Source organism: Trachurus trachurus (genome assembly GCF_905171665.1).
Source record: "Trachurus trachurus genome assembly, chromosome: 12".
Lineage (NCBI taxonomy): Eukaryota > Metazoa > Chordata > Actinopteri > Carangiformes > Carangidae > Trachurus > Trachurus trachurus.
In genome coordinates, this window is record NC_139908.1 from 21901255 (window position 1) to 21926026 (window position 24772).

Consider the following 24772-nt stretch of genomic DNA (forward strand, 5'->3'; position numbering starts at 1 on the left):
ACACTGTAACATGTTTAATTTGGTTTTATTGAAATGATAACAAGGCTTAGGGAAACCTCAGAAAGTGTCACAGAAGGCCTAACTGGTTTGTAAAGCAGCAAAGCGTTGGTTTCCCATTGCAGCGTCACACAAGCTTCCTGTCATTTAAAAAAAATAATAAATATCATAGGTGACATCAGGTGAAGGTGCAAACAACTTGTCTATAAAGGCATCCTTATACTAGAGCAGTACCAGTTATAAAGGTTGAAAGCTAAACATGTTAACTGTAAACTAGAGGAAAGAATATTAAGGCATCGGTTGTATTGCTTTAAGAAGACGTCTTTTCTTGGCAGTGAGTTTTCCAATGCTGACACCATGGCTTTTAAACTGACATTTCACTAGTGAAAAGGTTTTACTGTCAAAATATGAAACAAATGATAAAAAGGTTATAGTAGATTGTTTAGTGCAAAACACTACAGGAAGCCTGTGTATCTGTTAAAGATAAATCTACTGTTATTGGTTGGTTTTCAATAATGGGCCTGAAGGCATCACTGTAGCGTGGGACACAAAATGAAGTAAAAGTTTCCTTAGGCGTCTGTCCTTTAGAAACACAACAAAAGGTTAAAAAAAACACACAAAAAATTAAAAAAGTCTTTCTGATTGGAGCTGGGTGCTTGCGGTGGAGCAGCGGGGTGAAAGGTCAGGGCTGGCAGCGAGGTAGGGTCAGGTGGAAGCTCACAGGGCCAGTTCAGCCATAGCGCGCTCCAGGGGGTCGCTGGTCCAGTAGTCGTGGTCCCAGCCCAGGAACCAGCCGGTGAAGGTGGGCGGCTCGAAGTCCTGCTTGATCCTCACGATGGGCGTCCTGCGGTCTCTGTTGGCCGGATCTGTCTCGATGTAACGGGCCGCTGAGGGGGAGAAAGGCTGGATTACTGACAGTACGGAGTGTGTCGTACACCCACGCCCTTGTGTGATCAACTGTATTGTATCCCTGAAATAGACTGGAATGGTCAACAACAGGAGAGAAATATGTAAACGAGTTGATGTGCGTACAAACACAAGATGTATCTCTCTATTGTATGAGACATAGAGCACAAAGCAGAATAAAAGACCAAACAGATACTAAATGACAGCAGTCGCACGTCTCAGCTGAATAAAAATCATATAAGATTGTGTCCATGTTTCAGAGGCCCCAAAAAACATTTGTTTCAGCCACTCCTTTATTGTGAGTGGTGTCTGACATGTAAAATATATAAGTGGGTGGGGCTCTGATGGAAAATAAATTATATCATGTCCAACGTGCACCAATAAGGATTTTAAAACATTTATGAAACCTACATATTAAATCCAAATAAATAACTTTTTACTTAATAGTTCATGCTATACAGAAATAAACTAGTTACCCTAATATGGGGCTATTAACAGTTTAAATTTGAAATTAAAAATATATTTTTAAAAAAACTTAACATTGTGTAATAAAGAGAAATGATACTAAAATATATATATATTTCTTTTTTTAAAGTGATGTGTGGGTATGCTTCACATGACATAACAAGTCAGGTTGTTGTGTTATTAAGACTAGAACCACGATGTGTTTTTAATTCAATATACAAGGTTATTTAGCTCAGTTAGTACAGTATGTGTTTCAACAAATATTTGATTCTTAACTGAATAATCTAAGCACACTTTACTTTGGGAGATTAAATTCAGCTTTAATTATTCTCAAATATGATTTTATGACTCGGCGATGATTTCTTATTTGAGTGCAATATCGTCTTGAGGCACACACTATAAATATGTTTAAACTATCTGAGAGGGCAATTAAGGATGCCACGGAAAAATGGAGTGAAAATTCTACTGGTGTTTTCACTCGTTTTTCACAGGCCTAAATGATTTCAACTCGTGAGTGAAATAAATATTTTATAGTGCGTAATTATTAAAGAGTAATTTAGAGATGTCAAATCTTAATGAGCTGAAATGTATTTACCAGATGCCATGGCTTCAGTCTTCTCTTCCTCTTGGGCCTCATTTCCGATCCATACAAACACCTAAAAATGGGAATGATTAATGCATATTTGTTGTTTTTATTCTACTGACTCTCAATTCATACTTCAGCTACAGCCGACTATCTCTGGTTTCTTTACCTGCTCCCAGGTGTCAAGGATCATGACATCATCAGTGGCGAGGTCATCTTGGGTCAGCTCCCCAGGTACCTCCTCAATCTGAGAGAAGGGCAAGGATTAAACAGGCAAATGTGCATTTTAGAGAGAATATACAATGTGTCCGTCTTATTTCAGTGTTGTTCACTTTTTTATTTTAGTTGTCCAAAAAAATATTTCTTTGAGCCTTTAAAATCACAGAGGAAGCTCAGAGAAAGGACTCACAATGAAGTTTCCAGTCTTGTTGGAGCAGGCAAAGAGTCTGGGTGGGTGAGCGTCCATCTTGTCCTTAAGTCTGGTAGAAGTGCGATATTCTGTCTTTCCTCCCATAATCTCCCAGAACTGATCTGTGAACAGAGCAGACACACTTCTAGTTATCCAGGAGTTAAATGAGAATTAAATGAGCAGTTCGGCTCAGCTTAGCATGGAGAATTTCACAGGCGGAAACAGCTAGGTTGTTAACAAGCTATAAATAGAATTTATAAAATGTTCGTTCATAAGCTGTTTACCCATTTAAAGTAAGTGCCTAACACACAGTTTTACAAATCACACAATCACAGCATAAATCTTGAATAAAGAAGGTTATTATAAGTAATCTTAAGCTCACAGACATAAAATGATGCATTTCCTAACCGATGGCTCATTAGCCCAATTTCCACCCATGTTATTGTCTATGTTTTGGAAAATCTAAAGTACATATACTGGTATGTGTGAGCTGCTGGACAAGTGAATTTCCCTAAGGTGATAAATAAAGTATCTGTCTGGGCCTATCTATCTATTTTGTCTTTAACAGCCTTCAGCTGAGGCCAGTTCTTAAAGGCAGGGTTTTTATAAAAATTTGATGTGTTGTGTTTTAGCCCGAGGTTCTATATTTGAAATTGTTCGCAGAGAATCCAGTTTTTTTTCCAGCTTTGAAAGCAAATCACAAGATTACTGAACATCTGAAGGGCTGATACAGTCGTGCCTTTGTTTTAATATAGATGAACACGAGCACTTAGTGAAGCTGGGATACAAAAACACTACTTAGCTTCACACAAAAGTGCAATATTCACATCTTGACTGAACTATTTTCAGATTGAAGCTGATACAAAATATATACAGTATGTACACATACTGTATCTGTGAATAGTGTACTAGTATACTGTGGTGTTCATATGTTATGTTTCCTCACCAGTCTCTCCTCCCTCAGACAGCTCGGAGGCCGACACTCCCAGGATGTCGCACAGCTGCTGAGCTCCCTGCTTCTCTGTGTCGCTGGCACCCACTCCCACCCACATGAAGGTGTCTCCAGGGGTCGCCAGAATAAAGGCATCGTTGGAGTTCAAGTTGGATGCCGCTGCATCAAGCTGCATAAACGCACAGATGCTGCAGGTTAGAATACAGTTCTACTGGTTTGAACTAGCTCTACTGTGCATGTTTCAGCTTGGTTAGGGTTTCCCAGTAAACACACAATCAATGGGCCAATAACGTTCATACTGTTTTTATTTTAAGGCTTAAATTTTTATAAATTTTCAGCGCTGCTAGGCTGTAAATGTTTTCTATTGTTATCTATTATAAATTCCATCAATTAATTTTCCTTTGATATTCTTTGTGCAATTTTTTTTTTCCAAAAGTAAACTCTACATAACAGATGCATGGATAATATCTTACAGTATCCTTTATCAGCCGGGCACTGAGATAGATAGATAGATAGATAGATAGATAGATAGATAGATAGATAGATAGATAGATAGATAGATAGATAGATAGATAGATAGATAGATAGATAGATAGATAGATAGATAGATAGATAGATAGATAGATAGATAGATAGATAGATAGATAGATAGATAGATAGATAGATAGATAGATAGATAGATAATTCATCCATTTTTATTCTATTTGATCCTACTACACCTGTCTATTTTACTTCATTTTATCTAGTGTATTTATCTTCTTCTCGTTTTATCTATTTTACTTCATTTTATCTGGTGTTTTCCCCATTGCAAATGATTGAGTGAGTGTAAGGTAGCGTTCCCCCGATGTCTCTAAAATCCAATGTTCGAAAATTATTGTGTGAATGCGTATGTATATGTGAATGTATGTGTGTCTCCCAATATGTGTGCCCTTGTTTTTATCATGTGAAGCACTATATACAAATACAGACAGATAGACAGATAGATAGATAGATAGATAGATAGATAGATAGATAGATAGATAGATAGATAGATAGATAGATAGAAAGATAGAAAGATAGAAAGAAAGATAGAAAGATAGAAAGATAGATAGAAATCCCTTCAGGAAATTTTGGTTCCAGTTGCAGCACCATGATAAAAGAGAAAGGGAAATAATACACACAAAGAAAAATGTATGATGATGATATGGTTGGATGATGTATGTGGTCTTACCTCCACAGCTCTGGTGTGTCCTGCAGAGTTGGATCGCACCTGGAAGAGGCGATTCTCCGCAGGGGCGGACTGACCTCCTTCTCTGGACGTCCCCCCCCTGTACACCACCATGGGCTGTCCTCCAAACAGACTCATCATATGGGCCGGCTCCTTCCCCTGCACCACCCTCACCTGGTACACCAACACAACACATTAATACTCAGGAATGACGACACGGTTGTTTTACTAACTCCCCCCGTAGCAAAACACTTCATGCATTTTGATGTAGTGAGATATATGAAGGTGGTGCAACCAAATCACAGCTGACAGATCCTCCCCTCCTCGTGTCTGGTGAAATATGCATCAACAATATGTAAAAAAAAAAAAAAAAAAAAAAACAGCTGCAGTTCCCATTACAGACACAAGATGGCAGCATTTAGTTGAGCCACGTGTTCAGCGTCCGTGCCACAAGGTGGGGTGAGCATAGAGTCGAGGTTTGTGAGATTAGAGACGCAAAGTGATGACACAGTGTCATGTCTGAAACAGTGTTATGAGTCTCTCTGGTCTGCAGCTTTCGTCATAAATATTTATGACAGTGAGGTGGTGCAGTCAGCTCTCACTGCAAACTACGACAATCCTGAGTTAACATGAGCAAATGGAGACATTAGTACAATTCACTGAAGAGATTACACACTGTTAGTCCACAGTTTGAAACTACAAACAGAGCTGTAAACATTCCCAGCACACGTACGTCTGGTTTGATGCGAAACTGTTGCCAGTTTTATGCTTTCAAGTTCTTGTGTTTAATAGATTTTGTAGAAGAACTTCTCAATATTCTTCAAAACATTGTTTCGGTATCTCTACCAAAACTTATTCGGTGTGGTAGTTGTATCAGAAACATTCAGGTGACTTCCAGACATCGCCTGGTGAATTCAAGTCGAGTTTAGTTTGACAAACTGTGGATACAAAGGTGACATGTGCAGGACGGCTGTGCAGGGAAACACCTGGAAATACAAATATGACTTTTTATAGATGTTTTAACACTGGATGAAATTCAAACACACACACACAAACATATGTTCATGCTGAATGCAGAGTCAGCACATATGAGGACAAAAACACAAAGGTTGTACGTGCAGGGTAGAACACAGAGATGAATGAATGAAGACTCAGGTGAACTTTTTTGAGCTCCATATTTAGAAATCTAATAAATATTATTGTATTACATATTATCACTGACAGGTTGTGTCGTCATGGTGTCGGGTCAGGTCAGAGTGTGGAAGCTGGGCTGTTTATGTGTGGCAGACTGAGCTGGCGACAGAGCAGGAGGGAACCTCCCATTAACACCGACATCGGAATGTCCTGTTTGTGTTTGACTGCGATGGTTTCACTGTAGATTTAATTGAAGCTGTTATCGCACTAAAGGAGCAATAAAATGTAGATTTAAAGCCCCTTTTACTATCGAGATATTTATATTTATCTGGAAATAGGCAAAGAAAGTTTTGGTTGTTTCTTTTCATCTCTGGCTCTGGACACAGTCATATATGAGTCATTGTGAGGAAGAGAAGGAGCAAGGAAAGGATGGGGACGGAGGATACCTGAGTGGTTATAGGAGCACCAACAACCTGAAGACACAGAAAAGGTGAAAAACCAAGGAGGAGGAAGGAAGCAGCAGCCGGGAGGAAGAGGAGAAAGAGTGAAAGGATTTAAAAGGTCAGACAGGAGGTGACAGGGATGAGTGAGCCAGAGACATTCATAAAATATGGATGATAAAGTGAAGGTAAACTGATGGAAGCAAAAGTCAAACAAACTAAAGGAACAATGTGTTTTACCTGGACGGGACCACCACCCAGCTCCTCATCCAGCTGAGCACCCAGGATGGCTGAAGCCCCGATCTCATCCTGACTGGAGTCCATTCCCTGCCTGGGGAACAGGTTAACCATGTTAGCATCACATTCAAACACAATGAGAGGAACAGACTGGACACTAATGGTTTTCTTGTTGAGTGGTTACACATGTTGTTTTTTTTATTTTACTTATTTGTATTCCTCTTTGTTGCAGTTGAAAGGACACCATCATGTTTTCTACTAGTGCACATTTATGGAGCCTCGTCTGAGGGCAACTCTAACCCAACCCTGTTCAAGTGTGTGTGTATGAGCTTCCTCTTGTGTTTGCATGAGATCAATCAAAACAAAGGTCCGCCCATGATGGCACCAGTGGTCAGACTTTCATATTGGGCCTGGGAAGTGTTGTAAAGCACTTTGTGATTTTATCTATGAAAAGCTAAATTAAATTTACTTACTTACTTACCAAAAACCCTATAGTCTTAAGCCTGCCACACACATAAAGATAATCGGGCTGATTTTGCCCCGATTTTCCCCCTTCCGACCACGGACAGACATCGCCCGCTTATCTTAAGCTCTTAAGATTATCTTTTAAGATTCTCTTGGTGTGTGGTGTGCTAAGAGTCAAAATTCCCCCGACAATCGGCTCGGAAAACGTTCGGCGCCGATAATCGTAAGTATTAAACATGTTCATACGATTATCGGGGCCGACAACCGTGGCCGTTTCAATAGGTAGGTTCGCTACCTTTAATTGTCGGTGCAAGCTATTTTTAGAACGGCGGAGCCGAGCCGCGAGCTGCTCAGAGCTATGCTAAGGAGGCTAATGGGATTTCTTGGTTTCCCTCATGTTGTGACCTGCACATTCACCACGCTATGAGATAATAACGGAATGTTGCGAGACAGAGTGAGTTTGATGAGGGAAACCAAGGAATCCCATTAGCATGGATGCAAACAGCGCGCCGAAAAGCGAAACTCGCTTTTTTCATGACCAATTAGGTGACTTGTGTGAATCGTTCAGATCCGAAGAGTTTTTGTTTTTGGGAGGGGGGGGGGGGGGTCTCAGCGTCTCAGCTGGGGTCAGTAAAATGTTTTTGTAACAGGCTGACAGTGACAATCACGTGAGGCGAACTCATTCATGGTTGTCTCTGATTATACTGATAACAGCCTACCTCCAATGTAGACGCGTTTGCATCCCTGCATTAGCCTCTGTAGCGTAGCTCTGAGCAGCTCACGGCTCTGCTCTGCCGTTCTACAGCTTGCACCGACAATTAAAGCAGAAGTGAGTGATATATTTGTGTTAATATAGGCTAAGTCTTAAATAGTTATATCTTCCGACAGCAATCACTTACATAGAGTGTTTGGACTGAAACACGGGTCTCTCAGTCCCTCTGCTCTGCTCTGAGCCGAAGAGAAAACATTTATCGTATCCTACAGTTTTTATCCAATGAGGAGAGAGAACGGCATGCAGGGCTGTGTGTGCAGCCAAGGAACGCCGTGAATGTGGTGACGTAGCGACGAGGACTGTTATGGTGCGTTCAAGGAAACTCGTATTTTTCCGACCGGGAAGTGGTACCAGTTCGATCTGGTACGAGTTCACCGGTCGGAAGTTACGAGTGGCCGTTATAGTGACTTTCACCGGTAAAACAGGTCGGAAAAACACGAGTGGGTTGCCTGGAACGCTACAAAGTCGTAAGTTGTGACTTGAAGCTGTAATTTACGATTTCAAAAGCCTGCCTGGAACGCAGCATTAGCGAAAACGACCGGATCACTCACTTCTGCTTTAACTCCTACTCCTAAAACTATAGGGATTATGGCAATGGGCCAATTTGCCAAAATGTTGAACTATCCCTTTAAGAGCCAACTCAAACACATTGAGTGTTTCATGCACTTTTGTTTATCACTATCAGGCCATACAAACATGTTTCTGATTTCAGACTGCTTTGACATTCATATTCTTCTCACCACATGTAGATGATGTGTCCCTGACGTCCTCCATGACGGTAGTTGTAAAGGATGATGTAACTGTCTCCTCCGTAGAACTGTCCATATGTGGATGGATCCACTGCCACTTTGTCTGCTCCCTCGATACGCCAGATCTGTGAGGCAAAAACAAAGAAACACAGCTGTGAGTAAACTCTATTTAATGTGTTTGTTTTTTTAAAGCATTTTTTGGGCTTTTATGCCTTTAATAGAATTGAACCAGGGCCGTCTGCAGCGAGGACCTCTGTGGGGCGCCTGCTCAACCCAGTGAGCTATATGGTGCCCCATGTTTTGTCCTATTTATTGCAACCTACCGTATAGATAATACCAATTACATTTCACTTTGTAAAGATTCCCATTTCATTATATTTTGTAAATCACAAATGCACATTTATTTAAATTTAGGCTAAGGAAGAAAGAAGAAAGAAAACAGAAACTAGATGACCAAGGCTGCACTCCGTCTGACAACTCTCTCACCTGCTTCTCTCCGCTGCCGTCGTCCACCATGCCGTGCTGGGCGGCCATGGCGGCCGAGTCGTGCAGGCTGGCGGCGTCGAAGGCCACCTTCTCGATCTTGGCGATGCTGTTGGCGATGTAGGCGATGCCCATGCCCTCCGTCTGATCCTTGTCGCGCCAGTTTTTGAAGAACTGCTTGAAGAGCGGCGTCTCGCCCATCTCCGGCAGGATCTGCACCTGCGTGTGTTTGGGGTAACCCATCTTCTTGATGAACTGATCCGCTGCCTTCATCGCCTCCTTGCGCTCGTCCATGTTGGCGTCTTTGCCTGAAGAAAAGAGAGAGTGAGGATTGTATTTTTTAAATTCAATTAAATAAAAGCTAAAATTTTCAGGACTATTCTAGAAATAGAATAGGCTAATAAGAATAATTTAGGAACTTCTTGCGTGGGGAAGTTGTTGTAAAATCTTATCAGCTGAAAGTAATTCCACTTCTTGCACTTCCTTTTGACTTTGGCCACATTTCGTAGAAAAAGTTGACTTCCCCATTATTGTAATATTTTACGAAATAAGGAGGAACAAACAATGATTAATCTAGGCTACTATCAAAGGTTTTATGGGATAATGATTTGTCAACTCTAACTTGAGTTGAGTTACATGATGAACAAGTTTTCCTGAGACTGGCAGGGAAAGGTGATCGACAACTGACACACACATCTATGAACTCTTTTAAAGAGCGGCGTCATTTATCCACTGCTACATGAACATACGCACCTTATTTTTCTACACAGTTACACACATTGCACATTTTCTTCTTGCACTAAAATCAACGCTGCCAATTTGTTTTTGTATATAATTATGTACATCACATTTTATTTTATTTGCTATTGCTATTTTATTATGTATAGTTTGTTCTTTATATTTTACTATTTTATTATGTATAGTTTATATTCTTATACTATATGTTGTTATCGTCAATGTGTGTCTGTGTAATGCTGCTGCTGCACTGTAATTTCCCAGATTGGGATCAATAAAGTATATCTATCTATCTATCTATCTATCTATCTATCTATCTATCTATCTATCTATCTATCTATCTATCTATCTATCTATCTATCTACATGCTGTATCCCCCTGAATCCACCGCAGCCGCCCCCCCCCCCCCCCCCCCCCCCCCCCCCCCCCCAGCACTGACCTTTCCAGACGAAGATCTTTCCGTCGGAGCCGTGGTCCAGGATGAAGCAGTCACTGGACTCCAGGGCGCTCTGGGCGAAGGGGTTCTCTGCTGCCACCAGCGCGATGGTCATATCTCCACTGGCATTGGACACCTGTGACAGAGACACAGAGAGTTTGATCCAACAGCTGTGGAGAGTGAAAGTAGTTCAGGCTGCACTGCTGCCTGCTGGGCTTTTTAACCTGGTAAATATCAACAGTCATCAAACCACTTGGACATAAAGAAGAAGAAAAGCTCTGATGGCAAAATGTCTGTGATGAAAAACAAATAACTGAGCACCATCCACTCAAGAAAACAAGCTCTTCATATAAAAAACACAGTGAAGAACCATCTAGAGATTAAAAAGTGTAGCAAACAGTAAATGAACTGATTACCACCCAGCAGCCATTTCTCTCACCTTGTAGAGTTTGGCCTTCTTCCTGTTTGACGCGTCGGCTTTGATGTCGTCTGAGGCTCCGACAGGCAGGTCTGGTTTAGGACCTAAGACCTGAGAGCAGCAGAGGCCACAGGTTTAAACAAAGGGGTCGGACACAGTGTGAAACCAGAGTCACCGTATTCTCACAATTCACTGATCTCACCTCCAACATCTTCTCTCTCTCCATCCCCTCGTCACAGACGTAAACTCGGGCCCTTCCACTGCGCTCGTTGTCACGGATACCCTTGGCGACCGTCGTAGCCTTCAGCTTCTCAAAGCGGTTGCTCTGGGAGCCGCACCACTGGAAGATCTCCTGTGAAACAGAAAGAGGAGCAGATGGAAAAGAAGGTGAATAAAATCCTTGGTGTTGTTTTTCTTTTATTAACGACTACTAAAGAAAACTCAAAATGTATGACAATCATATAATATAATAACACATAGCCTAATATTATTATTATAATGTTCAGTCGGACTCACATCACCCAGGTCCAGGATGAAGCAGTCTCCCTGGTTGAAGCTGTCCCAGGCCACTGGCACCTCTGTTGCCCGGACAACACGGCGACCTTTGACCTGGAGCACCCGCTGCACAGTCACCTCGTTGGTGACGACGTGTTTGAACCCAGATGCCACGCCCCCTTTCTGGAAGGTAGGAGTTGCATGGTTTTTCAAAATAAAACATCCGCCTTTTTAGAAAAGTTGCTCTCACATCAACATAACTACAGTTTTAAGAAATATTGAAACTACTGGAAAGTTTAGAAATGACACTGAAAAAATAATGGCATCATAATTCATGTTATGTTGAATGGTTGTAATAATTATTCAGCAGAACATGAAGAGGTCTAAATATATTTATATTTTGAACACTTGTCTAATGTTGTTCAATAAAGTTTTCAATCAATCAATCAAAAATTGTTATGGATAGATATTTAGAGATTTAAAAAGTTAACAAACTTTGACAAAATAGTAAATCTTTTAAAATATGATGAACCCTAGATTTAAAAATGCCAATTAACAAGCAGAAGGGTTAAAATACTTTAAAGCAAAAGCAAAAAAAACATGTGACATACAGTAGTTCTTGCAGATAGATGTCTATATACAAATACAACATCTTACCATGTATTTGATTCCAGACTTGAAGTAGCCCAGAAAGGTTTTGGACTCGTGTCCCTGGACCTCGCGGTACTGGATGGGTTTCCCCCCAAGGAAGTCGTCCATTTGGACAGTAAAGATGGCCGCCGAGCCGCTCTCATCCTGAGTGCAGAAATCACCTGCAGCAGAAGAAGCACACAGACGCTCCATATTAATCCTGGTCTTGTCTTACTCCACATCAGCAGACATCCTGCGCATCCACACAGAGCTGCACATCTAGTGTGGGACCAGTTGTCTGACTGAGGACTGAGCCAGGAGATCGATGGGTGGGGACTGAGCAGCAGGAGGTCAGACCACGGCAGACACATTAATACGTGCAACATTATTCTACTGCTGCTCACTGCATGGAGTTCAGAGGCATGTGGGAGGGTTACATCAGATCCTGTTTACTGATAAATGCCGCTTCCATGATCAGTCGTGCGGACTAAAAGCACATGGAATCAATACAAAAAAAAAATACCAGACTCAGCTTCTGGCTTTTCAGTTTGCTCTGAGCTAAATCATAATAAATGACCCAGTCAGATGCACCTTCTGTCAATACTTCTGGCTGAACCAGACACCACTTTGATTTAAAGTACAGACACTGAGATCAATAACAGTCCAATGAAAACTATGAACCTCCATATTTGGTGATTTTGAAGTTTTCAAATATGCTTAAAGACTAAACTCTCCTTCTGTTCCCACTGGGTTCAGACAGTTATTCTTAGATATAACTGACCACAGCAGCAGCTTACTTTGCTTTAGATGTTAAATACAAAACATCCAATGAGTTTATACAGTTTGGATGTCGGATTACAACATGTTGCATGTTATGTAAAAACAACAACACCTGTGTGGATTGATACAATTAATGTTATTTTAAAATAAGATTAATATTAATTATTCATTAGCATGTGAAGTAATTCAAATTTGCATCACTGTTGCCGGCTGCAAAGTACAAAATGCTTCCTGGACGTTGATGTGGTTCATGAGGGAAAAATAATCCACTGTTCTGACTTTTAACTTTTAAAGAGAATTTAGGAGTATGCAATAAAACAGAAAGGAATAAAGGATATTTTATGTGCCGAGATGTAGGCACAGAAACATTTTGAACATCAACAAACTTCACTCTCGACTTAAAGCCCCTGTACAGACTTTTCATTTACCGTAGTGTTGATTTTGGCGGCCCCTGTGGACGAAAGCGGCGGAATGAAGACCACATTTCCCACTGTCATGAAGACGTTTGTCTGGCCGGCGCGTGTAGATTTATTTTGGAAACGTCGGAAAGAAGACGGGACTTGCTTTTTTTTTTCTTTTTTAGCAGCGTAATGTATCTATTCGTATCGTTTCGTCAGTGGTCCAACCCGACCATGCCTTCCAGAGGTATAGAATTAGACTACTTAGAAATAGCCTATCTTCACACTGATGGGCTCATTTGCTGTTGTAGGTAACAGAGACACATCAGCAGAAACCAGGGACTTTTGCGTGTCCAGTTAAAAGCTCCGTACAGGGGCTTTAAGACGTCATTAACAGTCAGACTCTGAATCCTGAGCTCCACTTGAAATTGACTATTTACAATCTTGTATTGCTGGTATTACTGTACTTAAAGCAGGTGTCTGAATACCAAAGGTAATATTTTTGTTCATGCTGAATGTTGCTGAAAAATAATAACAGGATAAAACACCTTATACTGAAACAAAGAAATTGGATTTAATGTTAACAAGCTGATATTACAAAAGCACATCTGTCTCTTCGTCTTTAAAATGAAACGTGACAGAGACATCAAACACAACAGCAGCTGTGTCTGTGAGCTCACAGTGGACAGAACTGCACACTCAGTCTCTACATCATGTCACATGTACAGTAAAACACTGCAATGCAGCAACACTGTCAGGTGGAATTACATCCCAGGGGCACAGATGCAGATCCTCATGTGCTTTGCAAGTTAAACCACATCATAGCTTCAATGAAAAATATAAGATCACTTCTTCTATGTTCCACCACATACCGTATGTATATATGGAAACAAGAAAATTTTTGTCAGCTACAAGTGATTGTGTCGTGTAGCTCGGAAAAAAGCAGTGATCGCACGTCAGCAGGCTGCAAAGTGTTAATAAGTTCATCTGGTATCTATACATTTGTAATGGATTTTTCCTTTCCCACTACTTATCCCCGCCTCACTGCACTCACCCAGCCAGAAGTGAAGGTCGTACTGCAGGTTCCCGGAGCGTTGCTTGATGGTGTTGAGGATGAGGTAGGCGTCTCCGGTGTAAAATCCCCCGTACAGGTTCTCTGGGACGGGCACCAGGTCGAAGCTCTCCACCCTCCACACCTGGAGACCTGGCTTCTGTCCGGCCCGCTCAAACTCTGCGTGGTGCGCTGCCATGCTGCCTGCAGAGAAATCACACAGTTGAGATTTTTGGTGGTTTTTCTACCCCAAGGGTGTTCCTGTAGCAACAAGCTGTGATTCTTCCAAGTCGGTGGTCAAATACAGCAGAGATAAGAGTCGTAAAGCTTTGTAATAACCTTATGCAGAGTGAGAGTGGGGCTCTGTGTTTGTTCCGGAAAACATGAAGCCACTCCCCTTATGGTTGAGTTGTTGCTATGGATATGAAGATAAAGTTTAGGGTTATGGCTTAGATATTAATACTCAGCAGCGTGAGTCACTGTTGCCCTGTGCTCTGGGTGTTTCCTCCAGTGAGAAGGAAGAGGAAGTCCTGGCTGGAATGACTCAGGCCAAGTCATAACTGCCAGTGATGGTGGCTGTAGAAACACTGTGTATAATTATATAGGAAGGAGACTGATTGATAGTAAAGCTTATTTCCCAACCATCGTAACGCTGAGCACGGCAGCACAAAGGTCTGCACGCCATGGTCTATTACAGTACATGGACTCCTGAGTCCAAAGAAAAAGAGTAAAACACATAAAAACAGATGCTTCTACAGAAGAAAGAAAGACTCTGTGAATGATCAGTATGAAAAAGATGCAAATCAGTTAGAAAATCTTGTCCTGCATCACTGTCCTCAAAACAGAAAACGAGGGAAGATGTTATGGAAGAAAGGAGTTCATATTATCTCCAGCAGGGCTCAGGTGACTGAGAGGCACGAGGCATTCTCATAAATAAATCACACGAGCAGATGGAAATGTCCACTTTCAGCCGACCCTGTAAATGAATTACCTCACAAATCAAAGTGCTTCATTAAAGCTGCTGAGTCAGACTTGACACTTTGTCAGAGACCCCCCCCCCCCCTTCAACGTTTTGACTTGATACTACAAAGGAAAAAGAAAACCTCTGAATATTAAAAAAGAATAATAATGAGTCGATGACCTTGTCTCTGCAGCTCCATCATTTAATCATTAGGCCTGTGCATGAAAGAATTTGTGGTACACAGTTTTGGAAAATGTGGCTCATTGGGAGTAAATGCAGACCATTCATGCCTGAAAAATGCTGTACTCTACTCATGTGATTAATTAATTTATTAATTGATTGATAGTCTGTAGGGAACTTCGGAGATATATATACAAAGTAGCGATATGCAACTTCCTGTCTGTATTTTGCATACTTCCTGTTTTATTTTGTAGTGCTTAGCTTCTCTTTTTTTTCATGTGAGGAACTTCCTGTTGCTCATCTGTTTCCTGCCTGTCATCATCTGCACCTTTGCTCAATTACACTCATGGTCCTGATTATCTCCATAGTGTATACAGTACACCCGCCCGCCCTGGTTTCTCATGCTCTTTACTACATTGTCCTCCTCCCCTGTGTATCCACTACAGCTCTAGTTGGTCTAGTTTGTGGATTTTTGCCAGTGCCCTGCCCCCTGCCTGCTTTGTTTGCCTTTTTTGGACTGTGTGTGACCTTTTGCATGGTCAGTAAATACTTCTTACCTCTAGTGGGTTTCTCTGCATCTGAGGCTCTGACCCAGTAGGCCTAGTAATCAGTGTTTTAGTCTCTAGTAGACCTGTGGTTCAAGCTCCAAAGACTGTACATCCAACACTTCCGATAAGGCAACTCACATCTTTACATTTGAAACTTTTCTTTTTTTTTTCTTTTTTTTTTGCAGCAGTACTTCTGTGTAATCTTATTAAGTTAAAAATGTTTGTTTTCCATTTTCATGTGCTGGACCCCAGGAAGATAACTTGTCGCCAAGGCCTCAACTAATGGGGATCCATATTAAACAATACAAAAAAAAGACACTTTTCATTATGTTTCATTAGTTGCACCATGTCCTACAAATGAACTCACATTTCAAACTCCACGCTCCAGTTGTTGCACTTTGTTATAAATGTGTGATCTTCAAACACAGTGGCATCAATTGAGTTGTTTTATCAGAACTGATTGAGTCTCTCTCAGCAACAGAGAACATCACTGTGCATTACTATTCTCAGCTGTCAGAGACACTCACACACCTAAACATCCATGCTCATGCTCACTTCAGTCGTATCATAAACACATGGCGCCCAATCAAGAGCCTCAAGTATGTGTCTGTGCCGCACTGGCTCACGGCCCGCCGGCCTCTCATTATGCATGTGTGGATGTTTGAGATTTTTTAGATTGGAGCTGAGCATCCTGTTAAGATCTTTGCTTTGGGGCCGTATGGAAACTACTTATAGAACGAGATAACAGTGAGGAAATCATGGGATGCTGCTGGTGTGGACTTGTTTTAGATGTCGGTGACAGAGACAGAGAAGTTCTGATTATGCGGGGAAGGATTAAAAAGAGTGTTACACTTCCTGTTTGCCCCACTTTGATAAATAATGCAAACAAATAAGTCACTGGCCTTTGTAGTTTTAAAGATGCACATTACATTTTTGACTTGTACTGTACTTCATATTTCAGTAACACTTCATTAAAGATGCAGATTCCTTGTTTAAGATTATTATGTGAACAGTTCATCTTCCACTTCTGCAAACTGTTTTTGTGGCTGAACCTATTGGCGATGTTTTGCGAACATGTTGTTTACACAATCGACTCTGTGGAGCAACTCTTTGGCCATGAGTGTTTTTGCTCACACGTTGAGAGACTCCAACAACCTCCATATTATCTGAGGCTGGGCACGGTAAACACCACACAGAGAGCGTAAACAGTTCCTCTAAAGTGAAGCTGTGTTCTCAAACTGGAACCCGACCTCTCTGAAAGCGGCCTCTGTCACCTCTCGTGGCGCAACTCTTTATTTCACTTGTTTATTTAAATGATGGGCTTATAAGGCATCCATAAACACCAAATTTAGGCATTACCAAAAAAAGAAAAAAAAACATGTGTAAAGTGGAGGTCATGTAGTTCATAATGGACACAGAATCCAGTTTTCCACAGGAATGCTGCTTGGACCTGCTGCCTCTCAATTTGCATGACTAACCATCCACAATGGAACAAGAACCATCCATTCTTCTGCACGGCCGTCTGCCCACAAACATGGCAGGAATCTGCTGCTGACCCTGGAAAAGGGAAGTGGCTCGGTATCAACGCAATTGGTCCAACAAATGTGGGGATCCTTCTCCCCCATTTCAGCTCTGCTGTTATGTAACACCCAGACAGCAGCACTGCACAGCTCTGTAGCTAAGGGGGAGTTCCCACATGGAAAAGTGAGTGAGTGGATCATTTTGGCAACAACCGTTATGGTCACAGTCAGAACTTTCCTGATTTTATTTTTTGCCACATTGTGCTGGAAGATCTCTCTTATATAAATGATTTGGACCAATATCTGACCATCCTGGGTTTTGAATACTGCACTACTCTTATAACTGATTAATACTCCATGTGTACAATGGCGATATGGAGTGAGTATAGTCAAAACAGTGACAGTGTAGTCAAAACAACAAGCTGTGCCGGAGCCGTACAAAGTTTTGCATACTCTCTTTTGAAATTGACACTGCAGCATCTGTATCCATGTTTTGGCCGGACAGACAGCAACTGGGGGCTGATGGGCTGATGGGCCGGGGCGATTCCATTACAGCCTAATCTGAGGATGTGGAGGGCTGAATTTTTCCTACAGTAACTCTAAAGTGGCCATGTGTGGATTTTCCAGCTGTCCCTCCCTAAAAAAAAAGTGAGACAGCAGCTCTACAGCCTCTGTGGACACACAGACACATTCACTGTAGTTAAGCATTAACACTTTAATCTTTAATCTATAAAGTCCTGCTGTGTGTAGTCTTAACACACAGAGAGCAATAGATGAATAATAACTGAGAGAGGAATAGGCCTTCACTGACACACTTAGTCATCAGCTGATTTGGTCTGTTTTAGTGTTTACAAAGGTTTTTAGTGTCTCTTCATGGTCTCCATGGTGATTTTTTTTTCATTACGGAAGAGTGAACAGAATGTTTTGGGACATGGAAATGATCAAATATGGAAACTTTGAATATCAGCTGACAGCCAACAGACATATTAAGTATGAAGTAAAGGTGCTGTAAGATTTTTATTCCAATTTTATCACGATAGTGGATAAAAAATGTTGTGTCTGGCCTGGTTAGTGTGCTATTCAGAGCTGATACTAATCCAGCGGATCAGATCAGGGCATTGCAGTTTGGGTAATCCTCTGTGTCCCGATGAGCCAGGTTCAGACCAAACTGAATTCAGTGATACAACGGTCCAGTCCTCCTGAGTCACTGTATACTGTCTATAGTGCAGCTGTTGAATTTATTCATATCACTGAATAAATACCAGCCAAACAAGAGAGAGTTATTACAAAGTTTCACAGTATTTCAACTGCTGCAGGAAGGAGCCCTAAAACCTGGATCACTGTCATTTAAGGACTTCCTGTTCCAAAGTCTGTGGTTCATAGTCTAACATTTAGCTTTTGACTTCTGGTGATTGTATTTAGACTTCAATTGTTATTTTCTGCTATAATCCAAAAGCTGGTGTTGAAACCCCATTGGCTCTTTGGCAGGTGATGCTAACTTCTGGAATGGTCCACGAAAATACCTTCTTCTAGAGCTCAGGATTTTGGAGGCCATGCTTTTTTTCTTCATTAGATACTGACACCAGTTGAAATCAATATGTCATTATCCCACGCCTTAAGACTGCAAACATTCTTTAGGCTAAGAAAGGCTAATAACTTCCCATTGACAGCTGCACATGTGACCCACAATCATGGAAATCAACAATTACTGAAAGCATCTTCTATGACAGTAATGAGTTTAGTGACACTAGTGACCCCAGCTGACATCATATGATCTCATGTGGCAACAGATCGTCATTAGCATCAATCATTTCTTCCACGCCACTGCTTCCCAAATATCTGGTGACAGAACACAGTAACTTTATGATCTCAAGCAACTGTGGAATAAATCAGTAACTTCTGCGAGATAAACTTCATCCATTCGTTAATGTCGCCCACGCCCAGCGATATGTGAACAGCTTGCATGCGCAGATCTGAGCAGCGCAAGAGGATCCTCACTAACACGGAGACGGATGTACAGCAAAGGAAGCCAAGTCCCTGAAGGCAACACGGAGCATATTAACACCGAAAAACTGTGGACAGTGTAGAGAGCAACAGGAAGAAAAAAACTTTTGTTTTTACTTCATAACCGCTTGAAGTAAAGTTTTGCATCTTTGTGAATTTCACAATAAAAGTACCCATGTATCTCATTCAATCCTCATGATGAACGTTCAAAAACATACCGCAAAACTAACTCTCAAAGTCTGAAAATAGAGGTGTCTTTTCTTTTAAATCTAGAAAACTTGACTAGTTCAATGAGACAGCCTTTTCATCCAGTAACAGCCACATACCTTTACTCTGAAAAGTCTTCACTCTTGGAAAATGGAACTTGGTATCCTAAAGATCTGAGTCTCTGCGGCACTAAATAAAAACGGCTGCCTTTGACTCTGATCTTTCCCTTCTGATGGAGAGAAATGTTCTTCTCTGTCTCTGCACATCAAAGCTGTTTCATCCCGGAGTCAGAAACAGTCTGTGACTTAATAAAGCAAACATCAGAGGGAATACACAGCATCTGAATCACCTCACGCTTTGAAAAATCAAAGCCAGTATTAAAAAATGTGATAACAACTCTTGACAAAAGCTGGATAATAACAAAAAAAAATCTAGCAGGGAGACAAAGAGTTTAAGTTTTATGGAATATGTGTGTGTATTTGTGTGTGTGTGTGTTTGAGCGACAGCTGACTAGAACAAACATTAACCATTAAGTGTTTCTGGCTGCTGCAGTGACTCAAGGAGCTGCAGTTTGACTGAGCCATGAGCGTAAATAGAACAGGTCACATGACTGCTGGTTAGTGGGTCTTTACAGGCCTGCTGGTAAAAGCAGATGGTGTCTGCAGGCCGACCCCACGCCTCTGCAGAGCCCCAGCTATTTTGTCGATTTTCTACACCCACATTGTGCTCCTCCCTCCCTCCCTCCCTCCCTCCCACCACCATCCAACCCCCTCCTCACCTCCAAACAAACACGGAGCGAGCGTGTCTCATTCCTAGTGCAGTTATTTAACCCCCTCCCCCCACTTTTACCACCCCCCTCTTTTGTGTCTGCCTTCGAGGCCTGAGTGAAAACTCACAACTTGATCCGCTGTGCACAGATAACAAAAGTGGATTCATGTGACATGGGATATACTTTCAGCCTATGTGATGTGTCCCACCTCAAAAACCAACTCTAGATTCCTCATTCTGTAAGAAGTATGGATTTCTTGGCTCTGGTCTGGGTTTCGTCTTTCGGGAAGGTGGGATTCTTGATGACTCATTTTCTCCGTGCATGCCACTCTCAGTGTCTCACGGCCTGCTGGGCTTCCCCGCAGCCCAGGACACATAAGATGATATTCGCACACACACATGCAGAGACCCTACACTATTTACTAGAAGCTTCCCTCTTGTCTATTTACACAGTGTAAAGCAGACACAACCAAAATGACAGTTAATGGCTTATGATAGGCTTACTTCAGGAACAATCCACCTGTGAACACTTAATGGAACCACTAATGAAGTCCTATTTTCCTGATACAGAGTTATAAATGTGGATTTATGCATTTAATGTTATCTAACTTTAAAGGGATAGTTCAACATTTTGGCAAATTGGCCCATTGCCATAATCCCTATAGTCTTGGGAGTTTCCGGAACATTACGAGACAGAGTTGTTTTCGAGTAATAGACTGCTTGCCAAAAAACAAATCAGCGGTTTTGCATGAATTTACCTTAAAAACAACTCTCATAACGTTCCGTTATTATCTCATGTCTCCAACTTGTTGGATTGTGTATTTGATGATGAGTTTGATGAGGGAAACCAAGAAATCCCATTAGCCTCCGTAGCATAGCTCTGAGCAGCTCGCGGCTCTGCTCCGCCGTTCTAAAAATAGCTTGCACCGACAATTAAAGGTAACAAACCTACTGCTATGACTATAGGGATTATGGCAATGGGCCAATTTGCCAAAATGTTGAACTATCCCTTTAATGAAGCATCATCATCATCTCACATGTCATTGACAATGGTGGACAGCTATACATAGTGGACGGACACAGGGTGTCTTGTACCACAATACAGTATGTTGGCAGAGACAGTGAGGACGAGACAAAGACAACACATCTGTATAAAACCTGTTTTTTAGATGAACTATCCCTTTAATATGTGTGTATGTGTTTAATATGTGTAGATACAGTATATATCAACTCAATGTGTCACAGTAAATACAGTGATGCAGAGTTTTTAAACACACTCTATAAGATGACAGTGTGTGTTTTGTGTGAGGCGTGTGGCCTAATCTGCTTCCTTGTCTGGAAAAACAGTGACAATTATGAAACTCTGTGGGGGAAACACCAACTTTTTTTTTTTTTTAAATACTGTGGGTGACTCCACTTCCTCTAATGTGTATTTTCCTATGGAGATTACGATGGATACTGTATCATGAGGAAGACATGAAGAGGAGAGTGTTTTAGAGTTTCTTTGCTCAATTTACATGTAGGCTACGTCAACCTTTAAGTGCATGCAACTGGGTTTCACCCCCGTTCTCTGAAACTCAAATTTCAGTCCAAGCTAAATTACCAACTCTGTCTTTTCAGTGCCACACCCAACATCCAGCCAAAACACTGTTAGAAAAATGACTCAGGAGTGTTTTCTGCTCTGCCACCCTTGTGGTTATGGTCTGATAAATTAATACAACTGAAACCTTGAATTGGTTATTTTCAGGCCACAAGACATCAACATTCTTGATTCAAATTAAGCGTAAAAAAAAAGAGTCTTTGAATGTCTAAGTACAGCCGCTGTTGCGTAGGCATAGAGATGTGACACACATCTAATTTGTATCAGCTACACAGCTCTGGCCCAGTTTGAATAGGGTTATAAGAAATATAATATATAATATAACATAATAATATAATAATAATAATAATATAATAAATAATAATAATATAACTTGTAAATTACCAAATTAATGTTTAAGCCTCTCTGACACTTTGCACAGCAGCATAACGATGTCCTACCACCTCTACGATGGTTCCTCAGAGGACCAGGAGCACAATCGCAGCGTGACTGCATAAACCACAATAAGCCGGTTGTCAAGAAACTTCAACATAACCTGTGTTTACGTTTAAATACCATGAGACATGCTGCCATTTTTTGTGAGGACACTGTCCCAAATTTAGATGCTCTGGCTCATGACGGGGACAAAACCCAAACTTCAGGCTTCAGTAGGGCAACACAGAAACTGTTTGGTAACTTCACTGTATGTTGGGACAGTTTTCAGCTTAGGTGAGATATTTCAACAGAAGAGAAACATCTAAAAGTAAACTGGGATCTGCAACTAGCACTATTAAGTGTTACGACTTTGGAGTAAAACTGAGACTTCCTTGATTTAACCAGACAGTATGTCCACATAGGCCACAGTCAGTCTGCACATCAGCTGTCCTGTCCTCTGTGTGGACACAGTTGTTTCAGGCTTCTATCTGAAAAATCTGAAGTGGGTGCAGTCGGCGGATTCAGGCATCCCATAATCTCTTGTGACAGCTGAGCTGAGTGTGGCTCGGACACAGTTTTGTCCACCACATCCTACATCTATAGAACCATTATAGAACACCACTGTCTGACGCACACACCTCATGGCTGCTGTCACAATCAGCCACGTTCAGGATGTTGTGACTAACTATGAGCATTCTCAATATTTGGTTGTGCGGTGGTGGGTTTCTATGGCAACTCCAGATGTCTCCAAACAGACAATATAGGCAGCTGCTGAGGAGCTTCCTCTTCTGCAGTTTCGTCAGTGTGACTCTCAGCAGCAGCAGCAGCAGATTTAGGTCTATATACAGTATAATCTATTTAGAGGCACCTGTAGTTCCCATAGAAACGGACAATCAAATAGTGAGACCTCAGTCGCCTATAGAGATGAGTCACCACAGTCTGACTCCCAGTTTTAAGGTGTGATGCTGCAGCAAACAACTTTTTAAAAGTTCAAGTTAGATGTTATCACATCATCTTACACAGTTAATATGGCCAGTTAAGGTGGCACCACTAGGTTTTTAATCAGGATCCAGCTTTCCACTGCCTGTCCATATATGGCAGCAGCTGCATTGCACTTTTTGACAATAAAAGATGGTTTACACCTTTGTGAATGAGCCCGACAGAAAAAAAAAAACTTGAGTTCAAGTGACCCAATGTTACATGCAGAAAGAAAAGACATCGCCTGTATTACACCTTAATTTCACATGAGAGCAGAATAGCTTTGTTCCAGTGTGCATAGAAACTAACGGTTCATTTTGTATCCAGCTCTAATTAAGGCATCAGATTACCGTCCTACAATCTGTGCTCTATTGTTCCGCAGACGATAGAAAGAGGAGGGTTTGAACCAAAGGTTTGAACGTACCTGGGTGCGTAGGGTCGTGACGGACGGGTTGGGGCTGACTGAGCCGCGGTGAGCGCTTCTAGCTGCAGCGGGAGCAGAGAGGCGTCGAGACGGCGTGGCAGCGGAGAGCAGAGCCGCTGTTTATGCTCTTGGCCCGGGACACTCCCCGTTATGACACTCCCCTGCTCGGCCTGCTGCACCGCCTGCAGAGGGGCGGCGGACACATGGGCGTACACATACACACACATCTATATAGCCTATCTGTAGTGTGTCAATGTAGGCCTATCTATGAAGATATAGGCTACGACTAGATATCTGTCTGTTTTTACAAGTCCATAGCCTTTAGTGATTCTGTGTAGGCCATCAATCCCAACGTAGGCTATTGTTGGTGTTTAGACAATGTTTGATCAACCACCACAAATTGCTTCATCATCACTCACATGATCTCTCTAGTCTCCATAAACATTTGAGTGCAAATGTGATTTTTGATTTTATTTTATTTTTTACTTGCAAAGGTTGTAAATGTAATCTCTGCCGTGAGACGTGGCAATCCTGAACAACACTGCCCCTGTCTGTCGTGGTGGTGGTGGTCCCCTGCATAGTAGCCTACATAGACAAACCTTCATTTGATGCCTGCAAACTGTTGTCTTCATGTGATATAAAACACAGTTTAATGACTGAAACATCATTGTTTACATGCATCAAAAACAATACCTAGCCTATCAAGGGCAAAGTAAAGCTCTTTGAGATTCTGTCTTCATTTCTTTTGAAAGGGTGAGGTCCTCTACCACATGCCCATATAAAGATTATTCTATAAGAAAATGTAAAGTTAGGCTTAATATTTTACCTGAGGTAGGCTATATGCAGTCAAGGTGTAATGGTCTCACACTCATGTGCAAACAGTATACATTTATCATTATTTTTTCCATCATTTTCTATTAAAGGGATAGTTCAACATTTTGGTAAATTGGCCCATTGCCATAATCCATATAGTCATAGCAGTAGGTTCCTTTAATTGTCTGTGCAAGCTATTTTTAGAACGGCGGAGCCGAAAGCTCATGAGATTTCTTGGTTTCCCTCATCAAACTCATCAAATACACAACCCCACAGCTCCAAAACGCTCTTGTGGACAAGTTAAGACCTGCACATTCACCACGCTGTGAGATAATAACGGAACGTTGCGAGAAGGGGTTGTTTTCAAGGTAAATTTATGCAAAACCGCTGATGCACGTTGTTGGATTGTGTATTTCATGAGTTTGATGAGGGAAACCAAGAAATTCCATTAGCCTCCGTGGCTCTGAGCAGCTCGCTCACCGTTCTAAAAATAGCTTGCACCAACAAATAAAGGTAATGAACCGACTATACTGTAGGGATTATGGCAATGGACCAATTTGCCAAAATGTTGAACTATCCCTTTAAACATACAACACCAGCCAGCAGCTCTTAT

At 41.5% G+C, this 24772-nt stretch overlaps 1 protein-coding gene across 3 annotated transcripts; it reads right to left on the reverse strand.

The window, feature by feature from the left end:
- Window positions 1–8: 8 nt before the first annotated feature.
- On the reverse strand, window positions 9–23470 carry gsna (gelsolin a). Of its 3 annotated transcripts, none has more exons than XM_083983580.1 (17): window positions 23347–23470; window positions 13746–13946; window positions 11541–11695; window positions 10905–11066; window positions 10591–10740; window positions 10410–10499; window positions 9974–10106; window positions 8803–9107; window positions 8308–8441; window positions 6334–6424; window positions 6100–6126; window positions 4523–4693; window positions 3307–3481; window positions 2361–2482; window positions 2121–2198; window positions 1964–2024; window positions 9–884 (listed from the first exon to the last, which is right to left on the reverse strand). In XM_083983580.1, the coding sequence occupies exons 2-17, from the start codon at window positions 13939–13941 to the stop codon at window positions 715–717; spliced, it is 2220 nt and encodes a 739-aa protein (XP_083839706.1). In that variant the 5' UTR covers window positions 13942–13946; window positions 23347–23470; the 3' UTR covers window positions 9–714. The 3 variants fall into 3 exon arrangements, with proteins under 3 accessions (XP_083839706.1, XP_083839707.1, XP_083839708.1); XM_083983581.1 differs by lacking the exon at window positions 23347–23470 and adding an exon at window positions 19282–19437; XM_083983582.1 differs by lacking the exon at window positions 6100–6126.
- Window positions 23471–24772: the final 1302 nt, after the last annotated feature.